This window comes from Salminus brasiliensis, chromosome 11, assembly GCF_030463535.1.
Source record: "Salminus brasiliensis chromosome 11, fSalBra1.hap2, whole genome shotgun sequence".
Taxonomy (NCBI): domain Eukaryota; kingdom Metazoa; phylum Chordata; class Actinopteri; order Characiformes; family Bryconidae; genus Salminus; species Salminus brasiliensis.
The window spans coordinates 6,319,701-6,341,924 of record NC_132888.1 but is presented as its reverse complement, the minus strand read 5'-3'; the positions used below and the strand labels follow the sequence as shown (position 1 = coordinate 6,341,924).

At 43.9% G+C, this 22,224-nt stretch overlaps 1 protein-coding gene across 2 annotated transcripts in view; it reads right to left on the bottom strand.

The window, feature by feature from the left end:
* trim3a (tripartite motif containing 3a) overlaps nt 1-22,224 on the bottom strand; it is a 48,478-nt gene that overhangs the window by 10,293 nt on the left and 15,961 nt on the right. Inside the window, exons 1-7 of one of the 2 annotated variants that reach the window (XM_072691504.1) lie at nt 20,317-20,831; nt 9,045-9,232; nt 6,493-6,733; nt 5,026-5,177; nt 2,947-3,127; nt 1,748-2,095; nt 745-1,132 (exon numbers count right to left, since the gene is read on the bottom strand). In XM_072691504.1, coding sequence (XP_072547605.1) covers nt 745-1,132; nt 1,748-2,095; nt 2,947-3,127; nt 5,026-5,177; nt 6,493-6,733; nt 9,045-9,190 — 1,456 coding nt within the window. In that variant the 5' untranslated portion in view covers nt 9,191-9,232; nt 20,317-20,831. Of the gene's footprint in view, nt 1-744; nt 1,133-1,747; nt 2,096-2,946; nt 3,128-5,025; nt 5,178-6,492; nt 6,734-9,044; nt 9,233-20,316; nt 20,832-22,224 lie in introns of those variants that run through there. The other variant, XM_072691506.1, reaches the window with a different exon arrangement.

The following is a 22,224-nucleotide window of genomic DNA, read 5'->3' as shown; positions in this document are numbered from 1 at the left end:
AAGGGCTGGGCTAGGATATTGTATCATATTGTGATAAATGTTGTTATTGTAAAACACAATATACTTTTCTAAGAATATCAAGGATCAAGGAGGTTATGGCTTAATAAACACCGGTCAGCTCCAGTTTAATCCTAGACTCGATTAAACTGGATTAAACAGATGAAGTTTAGCAGGTGTAAAAATCACTGTATTCAGTACGGGAGAGTCTCTGAATAGTAGTTTTTAAGAATCTGTTGCTACTTATTAGTCTGCGGTTACAGAAATTAGTCTGCGGTTACAATATGAGTGTTTGATCTCTGATATAGATATCGATATTTAAAAAAAAAAAAACAAGTAATGGAAAATACCAAAAAGAAAAACTTTTAAATTGAACTGAATAATGCAGGGTTAAAAATATAGTTTTGTTTTGTTTGTTTGTTTGTTTACTATATCTATATTATATTTTTTAACCCTGCAGATTTTAGTAATTTAATATATATAAATACAGCAACACGGCTATATTACATATATAAAAAAGTGTCATTACTTATGTATATATTCCAAAAAATACATAAAATAGGCTTATAGTCAAAATAAAAAAACAAAAAAACCTTGATATTGAAACACTGAGTAACAAAATATACCCACAAAGAAACCACCAACCCTTAAACTGAGCTACTGTCTATTGAAGAAATTGACTTGAGCATCTAACAGTAGGCTATGTAGCTCAATCTACTCAAACAGCCTCCTTTTGCTCTTACGCACCCACTCTGTAGATCAGCTCGTCCTCTATGGGGTTCTCCTTCTTCTTGGTGGTGCTGTACATGCTGGAGGGCCGCCGCACCGCCTTCTGACGCACGTGTCCTCCTCCCCCTCCTCCGCCTGGAGACTTCACGCGCCGCTTCACATCGTCCGGGGACTGCGGGGCGTCGCAGGGTTTTACGGCCCGCAGGCGGAAGGGGCTGCCCCGTACGGGCTGGCCGTACAGCAGCAGAGCGAAGGAGAACTCTCCCTCACTCCGGAGCGTGTAGCCCACATCATACGTGCCATTCTTATTGTCTGACACCTCAGCGCAGACGACAGATCCGTCCGGGCCGGTGATCTGAGCCTTCAGAGCCGCGTTCCCTGTCTTGACCAGCTCGCCGGCCTTATCCTGGTTGGATGAGAGGAAACGCTTCCAAATGAGTAAAACACCGAAACCAACTTGTGTTTATTTGTAAAACAGAAAAGTTAATAAACCTCTTAATTCTTTATAACACTGGTCGATCTCGGACACTCTGGCGGGAAGTAGGCTTTTATAGCATAAGCTATTTGTTTTAGCATCCTTGGGGCATCCTTGTCTCAAGGACAAGGCAGCCATATTCATCATTAGTGTTGGAGACGCGGTGGGCAGCCAGAGCAGAGACCCAGTCATCAATAGCCCAGAGCCACTGAGCCACCACTGCCCCAATCCTGACAGGAGGCACACAGGGCTGTTCTAACAAAAACACGTAAGCTTTGGCTTCTATGAACTTATTATCTGTATTATTAAATAAAAAAAATATAATCTCTTTTACAATATGGTTCTACGATGGCATAACGCTCAAATAACCCATTTGTAGCACCTTCATTTTTTAAGACTGCAGCCCAGGACCTGCCATAGTCCCTGTTCAGGAAACCAGCCCTATATTAGCTACCGTGAATATGTCTAATATTAAGTGATTCTAAGTGTTTCCAAACTTTTGAACAGCAACATAAAGAGCGATTCCAAACCAGCAGTGGGACTCACCTTGGTAGTAACTGTGACGGTAGTAAGCTGTCCCACCACAGCATGCCTGAGCCCCTCTCCTGTGGCTACACTGGTGTGCCCCACGGCGCTGGTGGTTAGAAGGACCCCTAGGTTTTGGATGGATCGCCGCAGCCCCTCCGTCTCCACCTGGCACTGCAGGTGGCCGTTCTCGTGCGGCTGCTCGGGGAAAGCGTGGCGCTCCAGCGCCCCCATCCGCTCGCCCATCTGCTTCTGGACCAGCAGCACCTCGGTGGCGCTGCCGTGGCTCAGGGCCTGCTCAGTGAAGCTGCAGCTGCTCTGGATGTTCTCCTTGCCCTGCAGCAGCGCAGTCAGCTGGGTCTGCAGAACCTACGCATAAAGAGAAAATACAGAACAGCAGAGTCTTACACAGGGAAGCTGTGTTAGTAGTGTGTGTTGCGCTGGTGGTACAGACACAGCAGTGCTGCTGGAGTTTTTAAACACTGCAGTGCTGAGAATGACCCACCACCCAAATACTACCTGCTCTGTGGTGTTCAGTCCTGTGGGGTCAAACTGGTGTGGTCATAATATTATCATATGATAATATTTCATATAGACTAGAAGACGCAGAATCGTTTGTTAGCATGGTCTGTACAGTCTGTAGAGGAAGCTGGAGGCGAGTAGCTCAGCACAGACTCAGCCAGACTCACAATCGAGGCTAAAATCATGGTAGTGTACTCCTGCTTATGGCAACATACACTGCTCACAAGTTCTTGTTGGAGTGATCTGCACTCAAAAGTAGCTCAAATATGGACAAACGTACAGGGACATATATGGACAAAAGTATTGGGACACCAGCTCATTCATTGTTTCTTCTGAAATCAAGAGTATTAAAAAGAGTTCATCCAGCTTTTGTTGAAATAACTGTCTCTACTGTCCAGGAAAGGGTTTCTACTACATTTTGGGAAGGATTACTTTGAGGATTTGATTCAACTGCGTCAGTGAAGTCAGGATGCTGGATGATCACCACCCCACCTCATCCCAGCTCTCTAACTCTTTATCCTAATAGTACTGGATGGAGCATCAACCATCATTCCAGAAAACACGGTTTCACTGCTCCACAGCTTAATGCCAATAAGTCCATTTTTATCTGCTTCAGAGAACCCTATTCTTCTGCCCATCCTTCTCCACATGAACTAGACAAGCTGTGTGTGTCCACAAACATTTGGACATATGTATACCTTCTGCTTGGTGCTGCAGATGTTCTCCAGGTCAGTGATGAGCGTGTTCTTGCGCTGGTGCAGCGCTCGCTCCAGCTCCTCAAAGGTGCTGCTAATTTCAGTGATGGCTTCACTCTTCCTCTCCGCCAACTGCCTGGAGATGTCATTCACCACGTCAATGGCTGATGTTAGCTGAGGAAGCCTGGAGGAAGAAATAGAGGAAGTTAATAAGAAAGGGGCTGAGTTTCATTAAACTTCTGATGTAATACTGCAGTTAGGAGGCCATGGAGATTTGTCACTCAGACAGCAGTAGGCGTGCAATGAAGAATGGCTGTTTCCTCCACGGTGCACCATAACGTTAGCAGAGGGATTATTAGGGTTATTACAGAGCGGATAATTAGCTGTGTAACTGCATATTGTCTTGTAGGCAAATTTTCTTATTGCTTTTCAAACATAGTGGTCACACTGGGTATCACGGCAGGTCTCAAACCAGACATTATTGGCCTACTTGTCCATGCTCAAAAGGATTTTTACTCTAGCGTGTTACATTATGACTCATAAACAGCAATGAGGCACTGATTGAAAGCAGCGTGTTGTCATTATTGTATTTGTTTAAGTGAACAATTATACACCAAATAGAAACCACTCCCCTGTAGTTCCACCTTGCTGTAGCCCATCTGTTAGTGTATATATCCATCTAGACCATCTACAAGGCTGGTGAAGATGAGTGTGTGAAGGTACGAGGTAAGGCTTTCTGTAACAATTTACTTGGATGGTTCATTGTAGATGCCTCGACGAGGCTCACCTGATATTCAACTAACATTTAACCCTACTCCTAACCTTACACCGCACCCTACACCTAAGCCTACACCTAACCCTACACCTAATCCTACACCTGACCCTACACTGCACCTTAGACCACACACTACAGCTAATCTTACAACGAACTCTACTCCTAACCTTACACCGCACCCTACACCTAAGCCTACACCTAACCATACACCTAATTCTACAGCGCACCCTACACCTAACCCTACACCGCACCTTAGACCACACCCTACAGCTAACCTTACACTGAACTCTACTCCTAACCTTACACCGCACCCTACACCTAACCCTACAGCGCACCCTACACCTAACCCTACAGCTAACCCTGTACCACACCCTACACCTAACCCTACACCAAACCTTACACCAAACACTACACTGAACCCTACATCTAACCCTACACCAAACCCTATACCAAACCCTACACCAAACCTTACATCTAACCCTGCACTGAACCTTACACCAAACACTACACTGAACCCTACATCTAACCCTACACCTAACCCTACACTGAATCCTACACCAAACACTACACTGAACCCTACATCTAACCCTACACCTAACCCTATACCAAACCCTACACCAAACCTTACATCTAACCTTACACTGAACCCTACACCTAACCCTACACCGAACCCTACACCAAACCTTACACATAACCCTACACTGAACACTACATCTAACCCTACACCAAACCCTACACCAAACTCTACACATAACCCTACACCTGAACTTAACCCTAACCATATCCTTTTAGGTTTAGATTTAAGCTTTAGGTTAAGGTTAGGGTTCTGATTCAGGGTTGATTTAAGGCTAAGGTTAATGTTAGGGTTTAGTGTTAGGGTTAAGATTAAGGTTAGGGTTAGAATTTAGGGCTGATTGAAGGTTAAGGTTAGGGTTAGTGTTAAGGTTGAGGTTAAGGTTAGAATTTAGGGTTAAATTAAGGCTAAGGCTAAGGCTAAGGTTAGGGTTAGGTATAAGGGTTACATTCCTCAGACAATCATTTATATTCAACTTAGAGCTCAGATGCATTTAATAGACGGTCAGTTCATAGAATGTTAGCTGAATGTCAGGTGAGCATCTACAGGTCATCTATAAAGGACCATCCAGGTAAAGTGATACCAGGCTTTCTAATAAAGCTACAGGGGAGTGCACAGTCAGACATGTACACTCTGCCTGGTATCACTACACTGTGAGTAAATGCTGCAGTAATGCAATTCCTCCAAGCTCTAATCACTGTAGTACATCTGTAAGCAGCATGAACGCTCTCACCTGTTCTGAATGGCGTCCAGCTGGTTCTTGAGCGCTGCTTTGTGCTGCTCTAGAACGTCCCGCAGAGGAACGGTCACATGCTCCCGGTGTTCTCCCTCCGTACATTCCAGACACATGGCTGTTTCACACGACTCGCAGTAAAACTCCATCACCTGCAGAGGGCACAGAAGAGTGCTATTAGAGAACAATGAAAAGGACCAAGAGCTTCTCATTCTGAAGAAAGTAGTGAGATCTTGTTGGTGAGCTAGTCTGAAGAACAGAGCTCGGTTCCTCCAGGTTTCTCCTAGATGCCCCCAGTCCAGCCAGCACAGCATAGAGGATGTGTTCAATCAACTCCATCATCATCAGCAGCAGCAGCAGCTCACCTGATTTACCATCATTAAGCCCTGATTTACCACCAAACCAGGTGTTGATCTGAGGAGAACTCTAAATAATACTAGACTCCATGAGAGAGGAGAACTTTGGAGATGTTCTAATGATGAACACAGTGATGGAGAACCTCCACCACTTTCTGTAGGAATAATATTAATGTTTTTATTCTAATACTACTTTTTTACTAAGGAAATAAACACTACATAAACACAGATCTGCCATAACATTAGGACCAGGTGAGATAAAAAAGGTGAGGTAAAAAACATTGATTATCTTCATCTGCAGTGACAAGGGGTGAATATATTAGGCAGCAAGACCCTCAGTTCTTGAGGGTCAGGAGTGATACAAGCAGGAAAAATGGCCAAGCATAAAAATCTGAGCCACTTTGTCAAAGGAACATCTTCAAAACATCAGGCAGGTCTTGTGGAGGGAGCTTCTCTGGTATGCAGTGGTCAGTACCTACCAAAATTGCTCCAAGAAAAGTCAACCGGTGAAACAACGACAGGGTCATGGGCACCTACAGCTCATTAATGCGATGGTTCTATGGAGGGCCCACCTTACAACTTACAGGACTTAAAGGATCTGCTGATAACATCCTGAAGCCAGAAACCACAGGACATTTTCAGAGGTCTTGTGGCGTCTGCACCTTGACTGGTCGGATATATTTTGATTGGTGTATTTATTATATATTGCTTCATCTGATTTTTAGGAAACTAATAAGGAATGAAAAATATTCATGATGATAAACAGAGCATTAATAACTGAGGAAGCTGTCTAGCATTGATAATTGAGAAGTCATAATAAAAATTAACGTACAAAATACCTATAAAAAAAAATAATAATAAAAAATAATAAAAAAAAAATAATAAAAAAGGGAAAGAATTCAATATTATTTAATGTCAATACATTATTACAATATATTATAAATCATTTAATAAATGTTTGCTATTTATTGCTATTAAGAAAACTTCAAATACTGCAGAGTGAACCTTATATCCAATAATATGATACTAAACGTCTGAACTGCTGTGTGCCCCCTTCATTTACTAACTTCCTTCCCTATTCCACAGTGTAAGACCACGTGTTTTGGCTGACCTTGCCCTCGTGGTTGGGACAGGAGAGGGGCTGGGCGGAGGTGGCAGCGCTGGCCGACTCCAGCACGTTACAGGCCTCAGGCTGGGAGCACTCCGACTCCCTCTGCAGAACCTCCATCAGATTAGTGATGAAGAAGTTGTTCTGCAGCGCTGCCACGCCCTTCTCAGGCAGGATGGACGTCTGCCGGCACACGGGGCACGACAACGTCAGGGACTGAGGAGGGATGTAGTTCTGGAGGCATCTGCAGAAAACAGGGAAGATGGAGAGGAAAATATGAGTTCCTCTGTGGCTCATACATGCTGGAAAATGCATCTTCTGACATTCTGCTGAATTATTTCTCACTCAGAGTCGAAAGTGCAGAGTCTAAACTTTCAATTCATACCGTGTTTGTGTTCAAATGTAGATTAAAAGGCCTTTTTGTGATTTTATGTATCATAGAAACCCATTTTCTACATTTTCTACATATACATTTTCCATATGTATATATACAAATTCCAAAACCCCAAAACTGTTACCCAACAGTCTTGACTCCTTCAATTTACGCCCCTAAAATTGACTAAAACCCAGCCCACTAGCTGGCTGGAGGCTAAACGCAACAGCTACCTTTGGAGAATATGGAAGCAAGTCTAAAAAAAGGCTAAAGAAGAATGCTAGTGGGCGTTGTGGAGTCCAAAGGAACCATGTCGGCAACTGGGGAAGCGGCAAAAAGGCTTAAAGGTAAAGCTAGGCTGACCAGAGAAGAGTGAAGCACCAACCAAGTGGCCACACAACGTGTCAAGAGGTCGCAGAGAAGAGAGCAACACTATCTGGTAAGACTAGGCCAGTCTAGGCCAGGCTTTGAGGCTGTGGGCCGTCACGGTGCCACAAACCAGCCAATAAAAGCAGAGCTTATCTTTATTTTTCCTTATTAAAAGGGAATATCTGCTTATAACAGGGTGGTAAATGGGCTTGTTAAATAAATGTTTGGTACCTTTAAGGACTAAAGTTGAAGCCTCATGTGGTCTTAGTGATATACTGACAGAACTAGGCAGTATTTCTTGGTGTGAACTCTGTCAAAAGCAGTTAACTGTGAGCTGTGGCCTGGTCTGATGACTAACAGGATTCCCAGGATAGAATGATATTCAAGCAAAATAAGAGCAAAGAGAAGGTGACTACGCCTGTAACAGCTCAGACACAGTGGGTGCTTTTAAACATGATGTCATACCACAGCAATGCTCTAAATCCACTGTCTGGAGCTAAGATCCCTCAGTAGGCTGGCTGGGTCACTTCTGCTTTAAAAGAGGCCTGCCAGCACTGGTAAAAATCTGCATACTAAGAAAAGCTAAAAGCCAATGCAGTCAAAAGCCACTGTAGTTCTCATGCAGGCCTGTCTGAAGAGGTCAGAGCTAGGGATGGACAATATCAGTGACTCCGTTGGCTCTGGTAGACATTCATTAGCACCTCAATATCAATACAGTACTTTTACAGTGGGGGCTCAGCGGTTAGCTGATCACTGGGATATTGATAACAGGGTTGTGGGTTCGATACCTGGGCTCGGCAAGCTGCCACTGTTGGGCCCTTGAGCAAGGCCCTCCCCCCTCTCTGCTCCTCGGGCGCTGCAGCAATAGCTGCCCACTGCTCCGGGCATGTGTGAATATTAAACAGGTTGCTACTTTCTCCTAAGGACTAATATATGTAAATGACCTCTGCTCTGGTTGGCTATGCTGCATTGTACCTCATTTAAAAAGCAGTCTGAGTCTCTCCTTATAACTAGGGTGAATGGGCAGGGGTTAAACTGTGGATATAGGTGGATATACGTAGCTGCAAAGGAGGACTGACTCCATAATAATGTCAATGGATTTTGGGATGTCATTAAAGCTCCTGTAGGTGTAATGTGTAGGTGTCCCAAAAATGCTGTCCAGAGTGTATGTAAATGACACTTTACAGAGCCTAGTGATGCACCAGCGGTTTTATTTAGAGATGTAAACACAGCGTCGCTACTGTTAAGCTCGGAGGGTAGATTACACTTTATTTATGCTGAAATATGGATAAATCTCATAACTAACTTTCATTCTCTTACACACTCACTCACACTTAGATTATCTTAATCCAGCCCAATGACTGATCGTCCATTTATCTCTTTAAAAAGTTGTTAAAGCATTTTAACTTGTGATTAATCCTAATTAATCACATAATATTTTTGTGATTAATGCTATTAAACCTATCAATAGACTGACACCTTTAATATCAAGCAGTTAAAAAGGTGTAGCGTGATGTGTTTGATTTATTTAGCCTTACATGAAACTGCATGTCCTGCGATGTGACTATTGAGCATTCCCTACTTAGCATCAGTCTTATCAGATGCAAGTCTTATGTATGCAAGATGTATCTAATATTTAGTATAAGAATCGTCCCACATCACTGCATCCCTCACTGCCATCATTTTCCTCCATTTTTTAGCATTAAATACATTCATTTCATTGCTCTGGACACACTCAGTAAAGCTGCAGCTGAAGGAAACCCCTCAGCATGTTTCTCACAAAGCAACGGGATCAGAGGTACTGATACTGTACCTTTCACAGAAGGTGTGCAGACAGGGCAGGACCTTGGGGTTGTGGTAGTGCTCCAGACAGATGCTGCAGACCAGGAACTGCTTATCTATCTGTCGCACCACTGGACTGGTGCTGCCGGTCTCCCTCTTAGCCATGGTGAGAGGCATTCACAAAGAGAGGTGGAGGAGGCACACACACCTCTTAACCCACTGAGAAAAAAGGAGAGAGAAACAGAGAGAGAGAGACTGTATTTAGCATCATTAAGGTGGAAAAAGTATTAGCTAGCCCCAAGAAGGAAGGGTTAAGGATCACCATAGGAGCTCTCACATCTCTGTTAATAGAGATCTCAGTGTGACGAACCTCTGACTTGGTAAAGAATCTTGGCATCCACTTCATTTGAGATATAAAGGTTCTTTACACAAATCTTTTGTACAAAAATGGTTCTTTACAGAACCAAAACTTTTTTTATGGCATTCTTTGAAGATCCCTTTGGAGCACCTTCATTTTTTGAAGTGTAGTCAATAATCACACAAACACACAAATACAAACACAACTCTTACATGAAAGGTGAGGTTTTAAAGATGTGTCCTGCCTTTGATGTACTGATAAATGTTGAATCAAAAAGACTGAAGTCTTGTACTTCCATCGCTTTGATACTCTTTGATGTTCTTTATACTTTCAGCATTAGGAATGAAGCTGGTGGGATTGTACTGGTATGAAGACGGCGTTCAGACGATAGTCGCTTTGATTTGATGCAAAGAAAAAGCAATGTGTGGTTTAAACAGCTGACCAATCATGATCAATAATGAATATTTTATTAATGCTTATAAAATATGCCATATATATATATATATATATATATATATATATATATATATATATATAAAGTGATGGAAACTCTTGAAACTGAAAATTGTACTAGGGTTAGGGCTGCACAATAGCATCAGCATCGCGATGTGCGCAGTCACATCGCAGAATGTGCAAAATCGAGGGTAATGTCAAATTCTGTCAAACATGCTATGGCTTATTTCACTTATTATATCTTGGATATCAGTAGGACTTTGCAAAGCCTGGCCAAAAGGCATGTTTCATCAATATGAGAGCATAACAGTTCATTGGATTTAGGGCAACACAGTGTCTGTAACATTAAATCACTGTATTTTTTACAGTATTTATGGTATTAATAGTTACTTTTCTCTGCTACAACTAATCAAATTTTAGAAAACTAGACTGTTATTATAGAAACTATCACTTTAATACAAAATGCTTAACCACTGAACTGCATCAGATAATCATGAAGGATTGACACTGGACACTGGGGTATTTACGGATATAAGTCAAACCCTTTCTCTAGCACTGCTGATGAATCCCATCATAGACATGTACTACCTCCGTAATGACCCTGTACCCTGTTCCCAAGCTTTTCTCACACTCAAAAACAGGTACTGTACACTGCCAGAGGGAAAAACAGCAGTCCTCAGCTAATTCCTGGCCAGATGTTGCTTTGAAGTGCCTGTAAGATCCTGACTGATGAAGAACAATATTTTGCCCATCTGACATATTATTTTCCTTTGCTTCATTTTAATCAAAGACTTTATTTGACTTGGAAATGTTTTCATTCATGTGACTGTTCCACATGTACTGCACTGTAAAGGCTGAAAGACCTTTTTTCTTCACAATCATTCATCAGATATATTAGTGATATCTTAAACTCCCTCCCATCTCTAGTGAGTTCCAGATGTCTTGAACTCTACTAGGATGTCTGATGGTAGGAACTTCAATAGAACGATATCAGATTTGATCTGACGGCTCTCATCACTTCCATTTAGATTGGATTGGATTGGCTGCAGGAAACCCCACCCATATGACTGTTCAGAGACCTGGAATTCAGAGATATTACTCCATGCCCAATATTTCACTCGATTCCCAACACTCCACCCAATTCCAAATTCAAACTCTAATCCAAGCCACCCAACTCCATGCGCAAAACTCCACCCAATACACAATATCCAGCTCCATTTCCAATTTTTGACCCCTTGTTCAATACTCTACACCATGTACAACACCTAACTTCACATCCAATACCAACCCCATGTCCAATGCCCAATCCCATGTCCAATGCCCGACCCCATGTACAACACCCGACCCCATGAACAACACCTAACTCCATTTCCAACACCCAACCCCATGCCCAATAAGTGACCTCATGCCCAATACCCAACCCCATGCCCAATAAGCAATCCCATGCCCAATACCCGACCCCATGTACAACACCAAACTCCACTTCCAACACCCAACCCCATGCCCAATAAGCAATCCCATGCCCAATACCCGACCCCATGCCTAATACCCAACCCCATGCCCAGTACCATACCCCATGCCCAGTACCCGACCCCATGCCCAATACCCAACCCCATGTCCAACACCTAACTCCACTTCTAACAACCAACCCCATGTCCAATACCCAACCCCCTGCCCAATACCCAACCCCATGCCCAATAAGGGACCTCATGCCCAATACCCAACCCCATGCCCAATACCCGACCCCATGTACAACACCAAACTCCACTTCCAACACCCAACCCCATGCCCAATAAGCAATCCCATGCCCAATACCCGACCCCATGCCTAATACCCAACCCCATGCCCGATACGCGACCCCATGCCCAGTACCATACCCCATGCCTAGTACCCGACCCCATGCCCAATACCCAACACCTAACTCCACTTTCAACACCCAACCCAATGTCCAACAACCAACCCCATGTCCAGTGCCCAACTGTATGCCCAATCGCCAACCATATATCCAATACCTAACCTCATGTCCAATACCCAACCTCACGCCGAACAGTCACCCCATACTGGCTGGCTGGGCCAGTGTCCAGGGGCCTCAGATTTCTAGTCCACTTTAATCTGTACAAATTTCATCAAACAAATGAAATACTTGAAGAAGTGTTATCTGCTGGCAGGTGCTGCAAATTTTATATTCTTATTTTAGACAATATTTTTGTTCCATTTAAGCAGAGCATCTCAGATGGTGTATGGTAGTGGTGTTAACATTGAGCATTCTGTTCATGTAGGACTACTTCTGTTTTTGCATAATAGCTCAAATTGGCTTGAAAGAACAAAATAAGAAAGCGTATCCATGTGTATTGTCGCTTCACTCCAATACTCAACCCCATGTCCAACACAGTGTGTGAAAGATTAAATAAAAAGAATCAGTTTTCACTTTTAACAGTATATTGTTTTATTGTGCACCCCTGGCTTTCGCACAGTATATCAGAAAGCAGAAAAAACAAATACGGTGACATGTTGAGTATTGAGAACAGACTGTTCTCTTACAGTATACTAATATCATATGCATGCTATATTTATGCCCCCGCCCATACATCTACTTCAACAGCACACAACTCCAGAACTCTGGACATCTGTCAGACAGATAATGGATTTCCCTCAGCATTCTCCAGGCAGACTACAACACTCAGGGTGACTGTTCAGCCTAAAGCAGTGGGCTGAGATCCAAAGTAAAGGAACACAGGACCGGCAGATCAAAAAGGGAAAAAAAGATCTCTCTCCTACGCGCAAAGCAAATACACCAGCGTCCAGCAGACAGTACAGAAGGAAAACAAAGACCGCCAGTGTGTTTTTAAATGCTGCAGTTAATCTATCAAACTAAATCTAACAAATCTGTCACACTTAGAAGCTAAAAGCAGCTTAAACAGACCCCGGCATAATGGTGACATCTTGATCATACCACTTAATGGTTTATGCATTATGGAGAAGAAGGTTTCCTAATGTCCTCCTCAAGGTGGATGTTTTTTGATTAGTATTTAGTTGTTTTGGATTGGCTGCAGAAAACCCCACCCATATGACTGTTCAGAGACCTGGAATTCAGAGATATTACTCCATGCCCAATATTTCACTCGATTCCCAACACTCCACCCAATCCCAAACCACCCAACTCCATGCGCAAAACTCCACCCAATACACAATATCCAGCTCCATGTCCAATTTTTGACCCCTTGTTCAATACTCCACACCATGTGCAACACCTAACTCCACTTCCAATTCCAACCCCATGTCCAATACCCAAGCCCCTCCCCAATGCCCAACCCCATGTCCAATGTCTAACTCCACCTCCAAAAAACCAACCCCCTGCCCAATACCCGACCCCATGTCCAATGCATAACTCCACCTCCAACAACCAACCCCATGCCTAATACCCGACCCCATGTACAACACCTAACTCCACTTCTAACAACCAACCCCATGTCCAATACCCAACCCCCTGCCCAATACCCAACCCCATGTCCAATGCATACCTCCACCTCCAACAACCAACCCCATGCCTAATACCCGACCCCATGTACAACACCTAACTCCACTTCTAACAACCAACCCCATGTCCAATACCCAACCCCCTGCCCAAAGCCCAACCCCATGTCCAATGCATAACTCCACCTCCAACAACCAAAAATGTTTTTGATTAGTATCTAGTTGTTTTGGACGCTCTCTGTGAGCAATGTTTGGATTCTCTGTTTGCTATTAGCAGTAAAAGCTATCGAATTGTCCAGAATGCACGAGCATATGGCACGTGTTATGTATGCTAATAAAGATAGGTAAGTATTAATGGTACTATCATCCCAAATAAAACCCGAGAAGGTGTAAATGCTGAAAGGCTGAGGTGCATTTCTAGGCTCTGTTCTTGGTGCCTGCGTATTAGTTTTTTTTTCTTCTCAGGCTTGGTTTTCCCTGGTGGTGGCACTGAGACACGCCACTGCTCAGGGCTCATCATTGTGACACAGGCCACGTGTCGGCACCCGGGTGGAGGACTATTTCAGACCCACAGCACAGACAGGAACCGTGCAATACTCTGATGCAATACAACCGATGCTGCTCACCCTGCTGTTTTAGGTAGTGTTCCGAGGTAAATCCTCACCTACATTCCTTTATTATGGACAACTACACTCTAAAAATCAAGGTGCTGCAAAAGGTTCTTTGAGGGATGCCATAGAAGAACCATTTTTGACTCCATAGAAGAACCATTTTTGGAAAAGAGATGGCATTACTCAAAGAACCATTTGCAGCACCTTTATTTTTTGACCATTCACTGTGTAATCTGCAACTGAGACCTTAACCACACTGTTAAAAGGACAAGATCCCTGAGGTTCCTTAATTTGGAACTGTGGAGACAGGCGCTTCAAGGAAGCTCCAGGAAACCTTCTTCTTCTAAAACCCTTCTCTTGAAGGTTTCTTAAAGCAACTAAAGAAATTCCTCCAGAGTTTCAACCTGAAGACCCACCAAAGGTTCCTCAATGACCTTGTCCTTTTGAACAGTGCAGATATTACACTTTATGCTGCTTACACTCTCAGGAGGGTCCTAAAACACTTCTGGAGGAGGAGACTGAAGGCCAGATGTAGGTAGAGATACCAGTGTTAATAAATGAGGTTATTTCCCACCAGACCATTCTACAGGAGTGCAAATCTGGCTTCCACGATGTGATTTTAAGAAATACACAATAACACAGACTTGGAGTTCTGCTCATTTCGCTCTGCTCATTTCTCATCCAGTGGTATTCAGTTTAAGACTTGTGCTTCCATCTAACCGCTGGATCTGTTGTCATTGTTCAACAGATGTCCCCCATGTGGTTGAGACCCTTCTGCCGTTTTAGACAAGGGTTTAAGTGGAACATCTTTAAATATTTGGATATGATATTTTTGCACATCGCCCACTCTAGTTATAATGTAGATTTTCCAGTGAAGAATGCTGGGATACCTGCAAATGAAACTCTAGTACATGAGATCTGCTTGCCAATCTTATCATCTCAAACTCACTTGGCAACAATGCTTCCAAATCGCAATACATTTAATAAAGGATCCAAATCCGAGAATTTAAATTACACTACATTACCCAACTAACTTCCCACTGGAAGCAGCAGCAGTATCCAGCAGAGGCTATTCCTCCCTTTGCTGTATCAGCTGTTTTGCTTATAGTAGAGTTCAGAGGTGATTGGGAGGCTGGCATGTCATTTGAATAGCATCTCTGTTATCTTGTGTAGGTGTTTGCTTTTGCTCTAGGCTGCTATACACTTACTGACGCTACATACAGCTGACAGTGCATGCCACTACAGGGACTTTATACTTTGAGAAGTTTCAAACTCTAACTAGAGGAACATTAAGAGCTACAATCATACACAGTCCTCAGAAACTCCTGTAAATCCACAAGGTCAGTTGTGCTCTCTCTAGACTCTTGCTGCTGATGGCAAGCAGCATCACCCGGGATTCAAACCAGCCTTCAACCCCAAAATTTACACAAAACCACCCCAATCAGGAATTCCCCATTTAAAACTGGAGAAATGGTCAAATGTGACGGCGACTTTTAGAGAATATGGTGTTGATAATGGGTTAGGGTTAAGGTTAGGGCTCAACACCTCCAGACTGCTGGTTATGAGAATACAGATTGCTATGTGAACCAGGCCTTGTGACCGTGGCTGTACCTGTGCCAAAGTCCGCAGAAGAGGAGCTCAAAATTCAGTACACAATGAAGCGAAACACTAGATGTTAACACTAGATGGCGCTAACTTTTATCATCTCCTCTCTTCATTGTCTCCACTCCCTCGAAACAAACAAACTACAGCTAAACTCACATCAGACGGGAAAATTTGGGCTTATTTTTCTGTTGGTGAAGATAAACCCAGGGATGTGATTGGATGCAAGGCTAAAAGCTAACCGGCTACAATCTCTTCAGCTTGTTAATAACTCATCGCACTGAAAAGACACAACGGTGACAGTGAGAGGACAGCAGCACTATCCGGTAAGACTAAGGAATAATTACAGTATCTTTGTTACAGTGTTAAAACCATGCCATAATTTGTGGGTCCTGTGAGCCATCGTCGGTTCCGTAAACCAGCAGAGCTCATTTTGTTAATTTTCCAGGAGACCTGCAGTCTTTTTTATTATTTTTTTTAATTATAAAGCATCACCTGACATTCCTGATACCTTGTATCCGGCTCTGATGCATCGGCCAGCAAATGCCAGTGCCAGCCAGCTTTGCGCTGCAGTGATGTGGGAAGAAAGTGCAATAAACCCACCCTGGAGAGAGCAGGGGCAATTTTGCTCTGTCTGGTCCCAGCCTCCGATGACTAGCAGCATGACCAGGAGTCGAACCAGCAATCATGTAATCATAGTGACAGCACCTTATTCCATTCTGGAATTCTGACATCAGGCGAGAACATGAGAACAGAAGAACACACCCACCCAGGCCCAGGTTTTTGTCTAGGTGTTCTCTGACAAGCTCTGTTCTCTGTCCTGCTCTGATGTGTGGTTGTTTTCATGGGGTGTCCTAATTTTATCACATATACTATATATAGACTTGTTGACCAGGCATGAAATGACTTTGCTTGCCCATATTTGCCATCATTTAGCCAGTAAATATTAACGATAACAGATGAACCATTTAATAAGTGAGTGCAGGCCTGTTTGGGGCTGTGGTTAAAGGCGGTGTACATCTGTAAAGACTGGGCTGAGATTTATGACAAGATTTATAGAGTCATTGTTTCCTTTTCTATTAGTTGTCCTTTCAAAGACCTCCTCCACACGGCCAAGGTGTTATATTCTGAGGCAAATAACAGGGTGGTAAATAGGCCTATTAAAGAACATCTGAGCATTTTTCGCCCCAACCAAAAGCACATACTTAATATTTATAATACTAAAATAAGCCAGTATTAATATTAAAGGCAATATTTTTCCTGCTACACCTTAAAATAAGCTGTTTTTAATTTTTTAAGCATTTTATCAGAATGGGTGTATACACAACCTTCAACCTTGTTGAACTGGCCTTGGCCTTGCACCCAATGAATCCGGGTAGGCTCTGGACCCACTGTGACCCTGACCAGGAAGTAGTGGATAAGCTATCATGCACAAACTTCTCACACAGCACATCCTTTACCAAAAATAGCGCTGTTTGCCTTGGAAATTAGCGACAGTCACCAATGAATGAAACTGGCTTATTAAAAATATGCAGATAAATGAATTGGACAGCAAAACAAGCACAGCCTAAATGAGCTGTAGCTGCTAATGAAACAGACTCCAGTCAGAACAACTGAACTCCTGCTTTCCATTCTCTGAACACAGACCAGCTCAGGCAGCATCAATTAGGGTTTACTTGATCATGTGAAAGATGCTGGGAATCAATCTGAATGTACTACAAGCACCGTCTGACCGTATTACAGCTGCAGGCCTCGCTTCAAACATTGTGCAAGCCTCATTTTTTCACTGAATTCCTGCTCCGGGAATCCTCCTGGGAAAACAGCCGGTCTTTGAAGGGACAACTAATAGAAAAGGAAAACAATGACTCTATAAATCTTGTCATAAATCTCAGCCCAGTCTCCACGGATGTACACCGCCTTTAACCACAGCCCCAAACAGGCCTGCACTTATTAAATGGCTCATTTGTTATCGTTACTATTTACTGGCTAAATGATGGCAAATGTTGGCAAGCAAAGTCATTTCATTTCTGTCAAGCCTATATAGAGATATGTGATAATATTAGGACACCCCATGAAAGCAAACACACATCAGGGCAGGACTACAGAGGTTGGCAGAGAACACCTAGACATAGACCCAGGCCTGGGTTTCTCAATATGCTATTCTTGTGTTGTAGCCTGACGTCATCTTCCACTACTGACAAACGCATTTACTCCGAGTGGTCCAGCAGAATAAGGTGCCGCCACAGTGACCAGAGGATCACTGGTTCGACTCCCGGTCATGCTGCTAGCCAATGACAGCCGGAGCCCATCACTCCAGTGCAAGTTGGCCAGCACTGGCATCCTGGTGGCTGATGCATCAGAGCCATGTACACGGAGCTTTTCTCAGAGCGAGTGGGTTGCCTGGTTAGTTTGCATCAGAGACAGGTTGGAAAAAGAGGCAAAGAACAGAAATATCCAGCATTTGTTTGTAAATTCAGCGCTGCCGCGACGGCAGAAGACACTGGTCAGACCTCAGTAAGTCCTTTTATTTTAACTGAATAGTGCTGATCAGTAGATGCCGCTAATGTCTGCCCACCGCCATTAGCCTGAAAGAAGAAGAATAAACCATGCACCTAGTTCTGCTTTTAAGACTGAGGTGAGAAGTTGGTAGTAAAGCCGTCAGTTCATTTGACTGAAACAGCAACTGTTTATTCTGTTGTCGTGAAGCTCATAGCTAAGCTGGTTAGCTGTGGATAATAGTGACCAACACCTGGGTTTCTTGTATTGTGCAACAGCAAGTACACAGCACATCTCAATGGGTGTCCTCCGTCCTTGTGTTCATGCAAGTTCGTCATGCGGGATAAATGGTCAAGAACGTTCTTCCCAAGAGCACCTCTCTTTCTTCACGTTCTCCCCAAGAGCACCTCTCTTTCTTCACCTTCTCCCCAAGAGCACCTCTCTTTCTTCACGTTCTTCCCAAGAGCACCTCTCTTTCTTCACGTTCTCCCCAAGAGCACCTCTCTTTCTTCACCTTCTCCCCAAGAGCACCTCTCTTTCTACACGTTCTTCCCAAGAGCACCTCTCTTTCTTCACGTTCTCCCCAAGAGCACCTCTCTTTCTACACGTTCTCCCCAAGAGCACCTCTCTTTCTACACGTTCTCCCCAAGACCACCTCTCTTTCTTCACGTTCTCCCCAAGAGCACCTCACTTTCTTCACGTTCTCCCCAAGACCACCTCTCTTTCTTCCCAAGAGCACCTCTCTTTCTTCACGTTCTCCCCAAGAGCACCTTTCTTTCTTCACGTTCTCCCCAAGAGCACCTTTCTTCACGTTCTCCCCAAGACCACCTCTCTTTCTTCACGTTCTCCCCAAGAGCACCTCACTTTCTTCACGTTCTCCCCAAGACCACCTCTCTTTCTTCCCAAGAGCACCTCTCTTTCTTCACGTTCTCCCCAAGAGCACCTTTCTTTCTTCACGTTCTCCCCAAGAGCACCTTTCTTCACGTTCTCCCCAAGACCACCTCTCTTTCTTCACGTTCTCCCCAAGACCACCTCTCTTTCTTCCCAAGAGCACCTCTCTTTCTTCACGTTCTCCCCAAGAGCACCTTTCTTTCTTCACGTTCTTCCTAAGAGCACCTTTCTTTCTTCACGTTCTCCCCAAGAGCACCTTTCTTTCTTCACATTCTCCCCAAGAGCACCTTTCTTCACGTTCTCCCCAAGAGCACCTTTCTTCACGTTCTCCCCAAGAGCACCTCTCTTTCTTCACGTTCTCCCCAAGAGCACCTCTCTTTCTTCACGTTCTCCCCAAGAGCACCTTTTTTCTTCACATTCTCCCCAAGAGCACCTCTCTTTCTTCACGTTCTCCCCAAGAGCACCTTTTTTCTTCACATTCTCCCCAAGAGCACCTTTCTTCATGTTCTCCCCAAGAGCACCTTTCTACACTTTCTTCAAGTCTTGCCCTGATGTTTTGTTTTGTTTTTTATCCCAAGGGTTTCCTCCTCGCACACCTTCCATTAAAAATCTGATGCTGTACTGTACTGTAAGGGTGGTAAAAGCTACCTGTAAGTCCCGAGACTACATTTTAGGATTGTTGGCGACTTCTTTACTAATCCTGAGGTCTGCTCTTGGCCTGAACTTGCTAGAACAAGTTTGCCACTTGTTGTTTTACTTGTAAATGAATAAGATCTTCTTAGACCTCTTCCTAGACTTTCCATCTGCATCTACAACCTTCTTTCTGAGGGGCTCAGAGAGTTCTCTGGATCTGGTCATGGTGAGCTTCTTCACCACTCACTTCAACTTCAATCAAGATCAGACCAGACTAAACGTCTGAGGTTTAAATAAGACTCCAGATCCCTCCAGAATAATCCTCTCCAACCATGTTCTGATCATCTGCAGCTGATGTTCTGCTCCTGATTCTGATTTTAAACAACATTTGACACATTTTAAGTAGCAATAAATGTGTAAATAAACTGATGTCCAAATATGTGTTTAAATGCGTTCAAAAAGACAAGGATTATCATAGGTTTCCTATCCTTCCTCACATATTCCAACATATTTTTGGACCTTCTGGACTCTTTCTGAGGACTTTTATGTGAATCCGTATGAAATATCTTGCTCCACCGGCAGATAATTCAGGATTTAATGGCATTGTTCCTTACAGGCTCTCTTTCCGAGAGCACGTCATTGTAATGTGAAGTGGACACACCCCTGAGATCTTGGCTGCATTACCCACAGCCCCATCTCCAACAGGGCTCACACTTCACAGACGGACACACGGTCTTACACAAGACAACGCCGCTGAGCTAGAGCGAGGAAAAATGCAGACTCACCCTTTGTGGTCTTAGCATGAGCTTAGCAACTTCCCCATCCAATCTTAGTTCCTCTCGGCCAGAAGCCGCTGTCTGAGCTCCTTTGTTGGAGCCTGAAGTAAACTGATCTTTTAATTATTGCTTTTCTACAGAGCAGCAGCAGCAGCAGCAGCAGCAGCCGGGACCACTCACGCTTCTACTGCAGCACAGCGGGCGAGTCTCTCTTTCCCTATCTCTCTCTCTCCTCCTCTCTCTCTATCATCTCTATGAATTTATTTACCTCCTTTTACCTCCTTCTACCTCTCTCCTCCCTCGCTCTCTCTCTCTCTCTTACTCTCTCTCTGTCTTTGTCGTTGTCTCTCTCCCTCTCTTGCTGTCCCTCTGAAATATCACCGGGCTGAAGCCTCTCTGCTCTGCGTTGCTAGGCGAGGAGGAGGGGAGTCATAAATAGGAAGCCTTAAAATGGCACTTCCCCAAAAATCCTCCCAGTTCCTTCCTCCGAGTCCAGCTGCTCTAAGAGAGAGAGAGAGAAAGAGAGAGAGAGAGAGAGAGAGAGATAGAGAGCGCAGGCATGACACTACAGAGGCAGAGAGAACTGTGTACGCATGCGCGATAGAGCGAGAGAGAAAGAGAGAGAGAGCTGTGTATAAGCCGAGCGAGTAAGGAAAAAGAGAGCAAGACATGCTGTGAGAGAGAGAGAGAGAGAGAGAGAGAGAGAGAGAGAGAGAGAAAATAAAAAATATATATATATATATATATAGAGAGAGAGAGAGAGAGAGAGAGGATGACATGATAGGAAAGAGAGAGGGAGGGAGAGAGAGGGAGAGAGAGGGCGGGAGAGAGAGGGGGAGAGAGAGAGAGAGGATGACATGATAGGAAAGAGAGAGGGGGGGAGAGAGGGAGAGAGAGAGGGCGGGAGAGAGAGGGGGAGAGAGAGAGAGGATGACATGATAGGAAAGAGAGAGGGGGGGGAGAGAGGGAGAGAGAGAGCAGGCATGACATGACATGGAGAGAAAGAGAGAGAGAGAGAGAGAGAGAGAGAGAGAGAGATATGTAGTTAAAGGAAGAAAGTGCACATGTGTGTGTTCATAAATGTGTGTCCTGTAAGCTAAACACAACACACACACAAATACAACACACACACACACACACAGAAAGATTACCCATACAGGCTGTCTCCCAGCTTTAGACGGGTTTTGTATTTTCTCAGACAGACCCCTTTGTTTGGTCTTCTACCCACACCGACCAGCCCAATAACCCAGCACACACACACACACACACACACACACACACTCACACACATTGCAGCTCTTCCCCCTCCTGCACCTCACACACGCCTTCTGAATGGGAGCAGCTGAACACTGACATCAGACACAGGAAGACTTAACCCACGCCTTCAGCCTCGCTCTCTCTCTCTCTCGCTCTCTCTCTCTCTCACTCACCCTACTTGTTTCAATATATAATAATATCCTGCTCAATCTGCACCTATCCATCATCCAGCTATCCATCCCCCAATCAATATATCCATTCACTAATCAATATATCCATCCACCCCTCCAATCAATCCACCAATCCATCGTCCTAGACATCTATCCATCCATCCACCAGTCCATCCACCTGTCTATCTACAGTATATTGTATGTTGCTTAATTGTCTTAGTACTGATATTGGAAAAGAAACAAAGATTCCCACCAATTTCTTACTATTTCCAGAGCTTAAAAACCATCAATCGATGACTGGAGAAAATAATCCACAGATTCATCCAGAATATAAATTAATTAAGAAGGAAGATAAACAAGAACAACGAGAGGAAGTATTCTGAAATGCTGCGTAACATGCTGCTGTAAAACTGTGATATTTTCTGAGGCGGTTATCATACCGTAAAGATCTCATACCACTGCAACCCTAATACCTAACCATACCTCCATC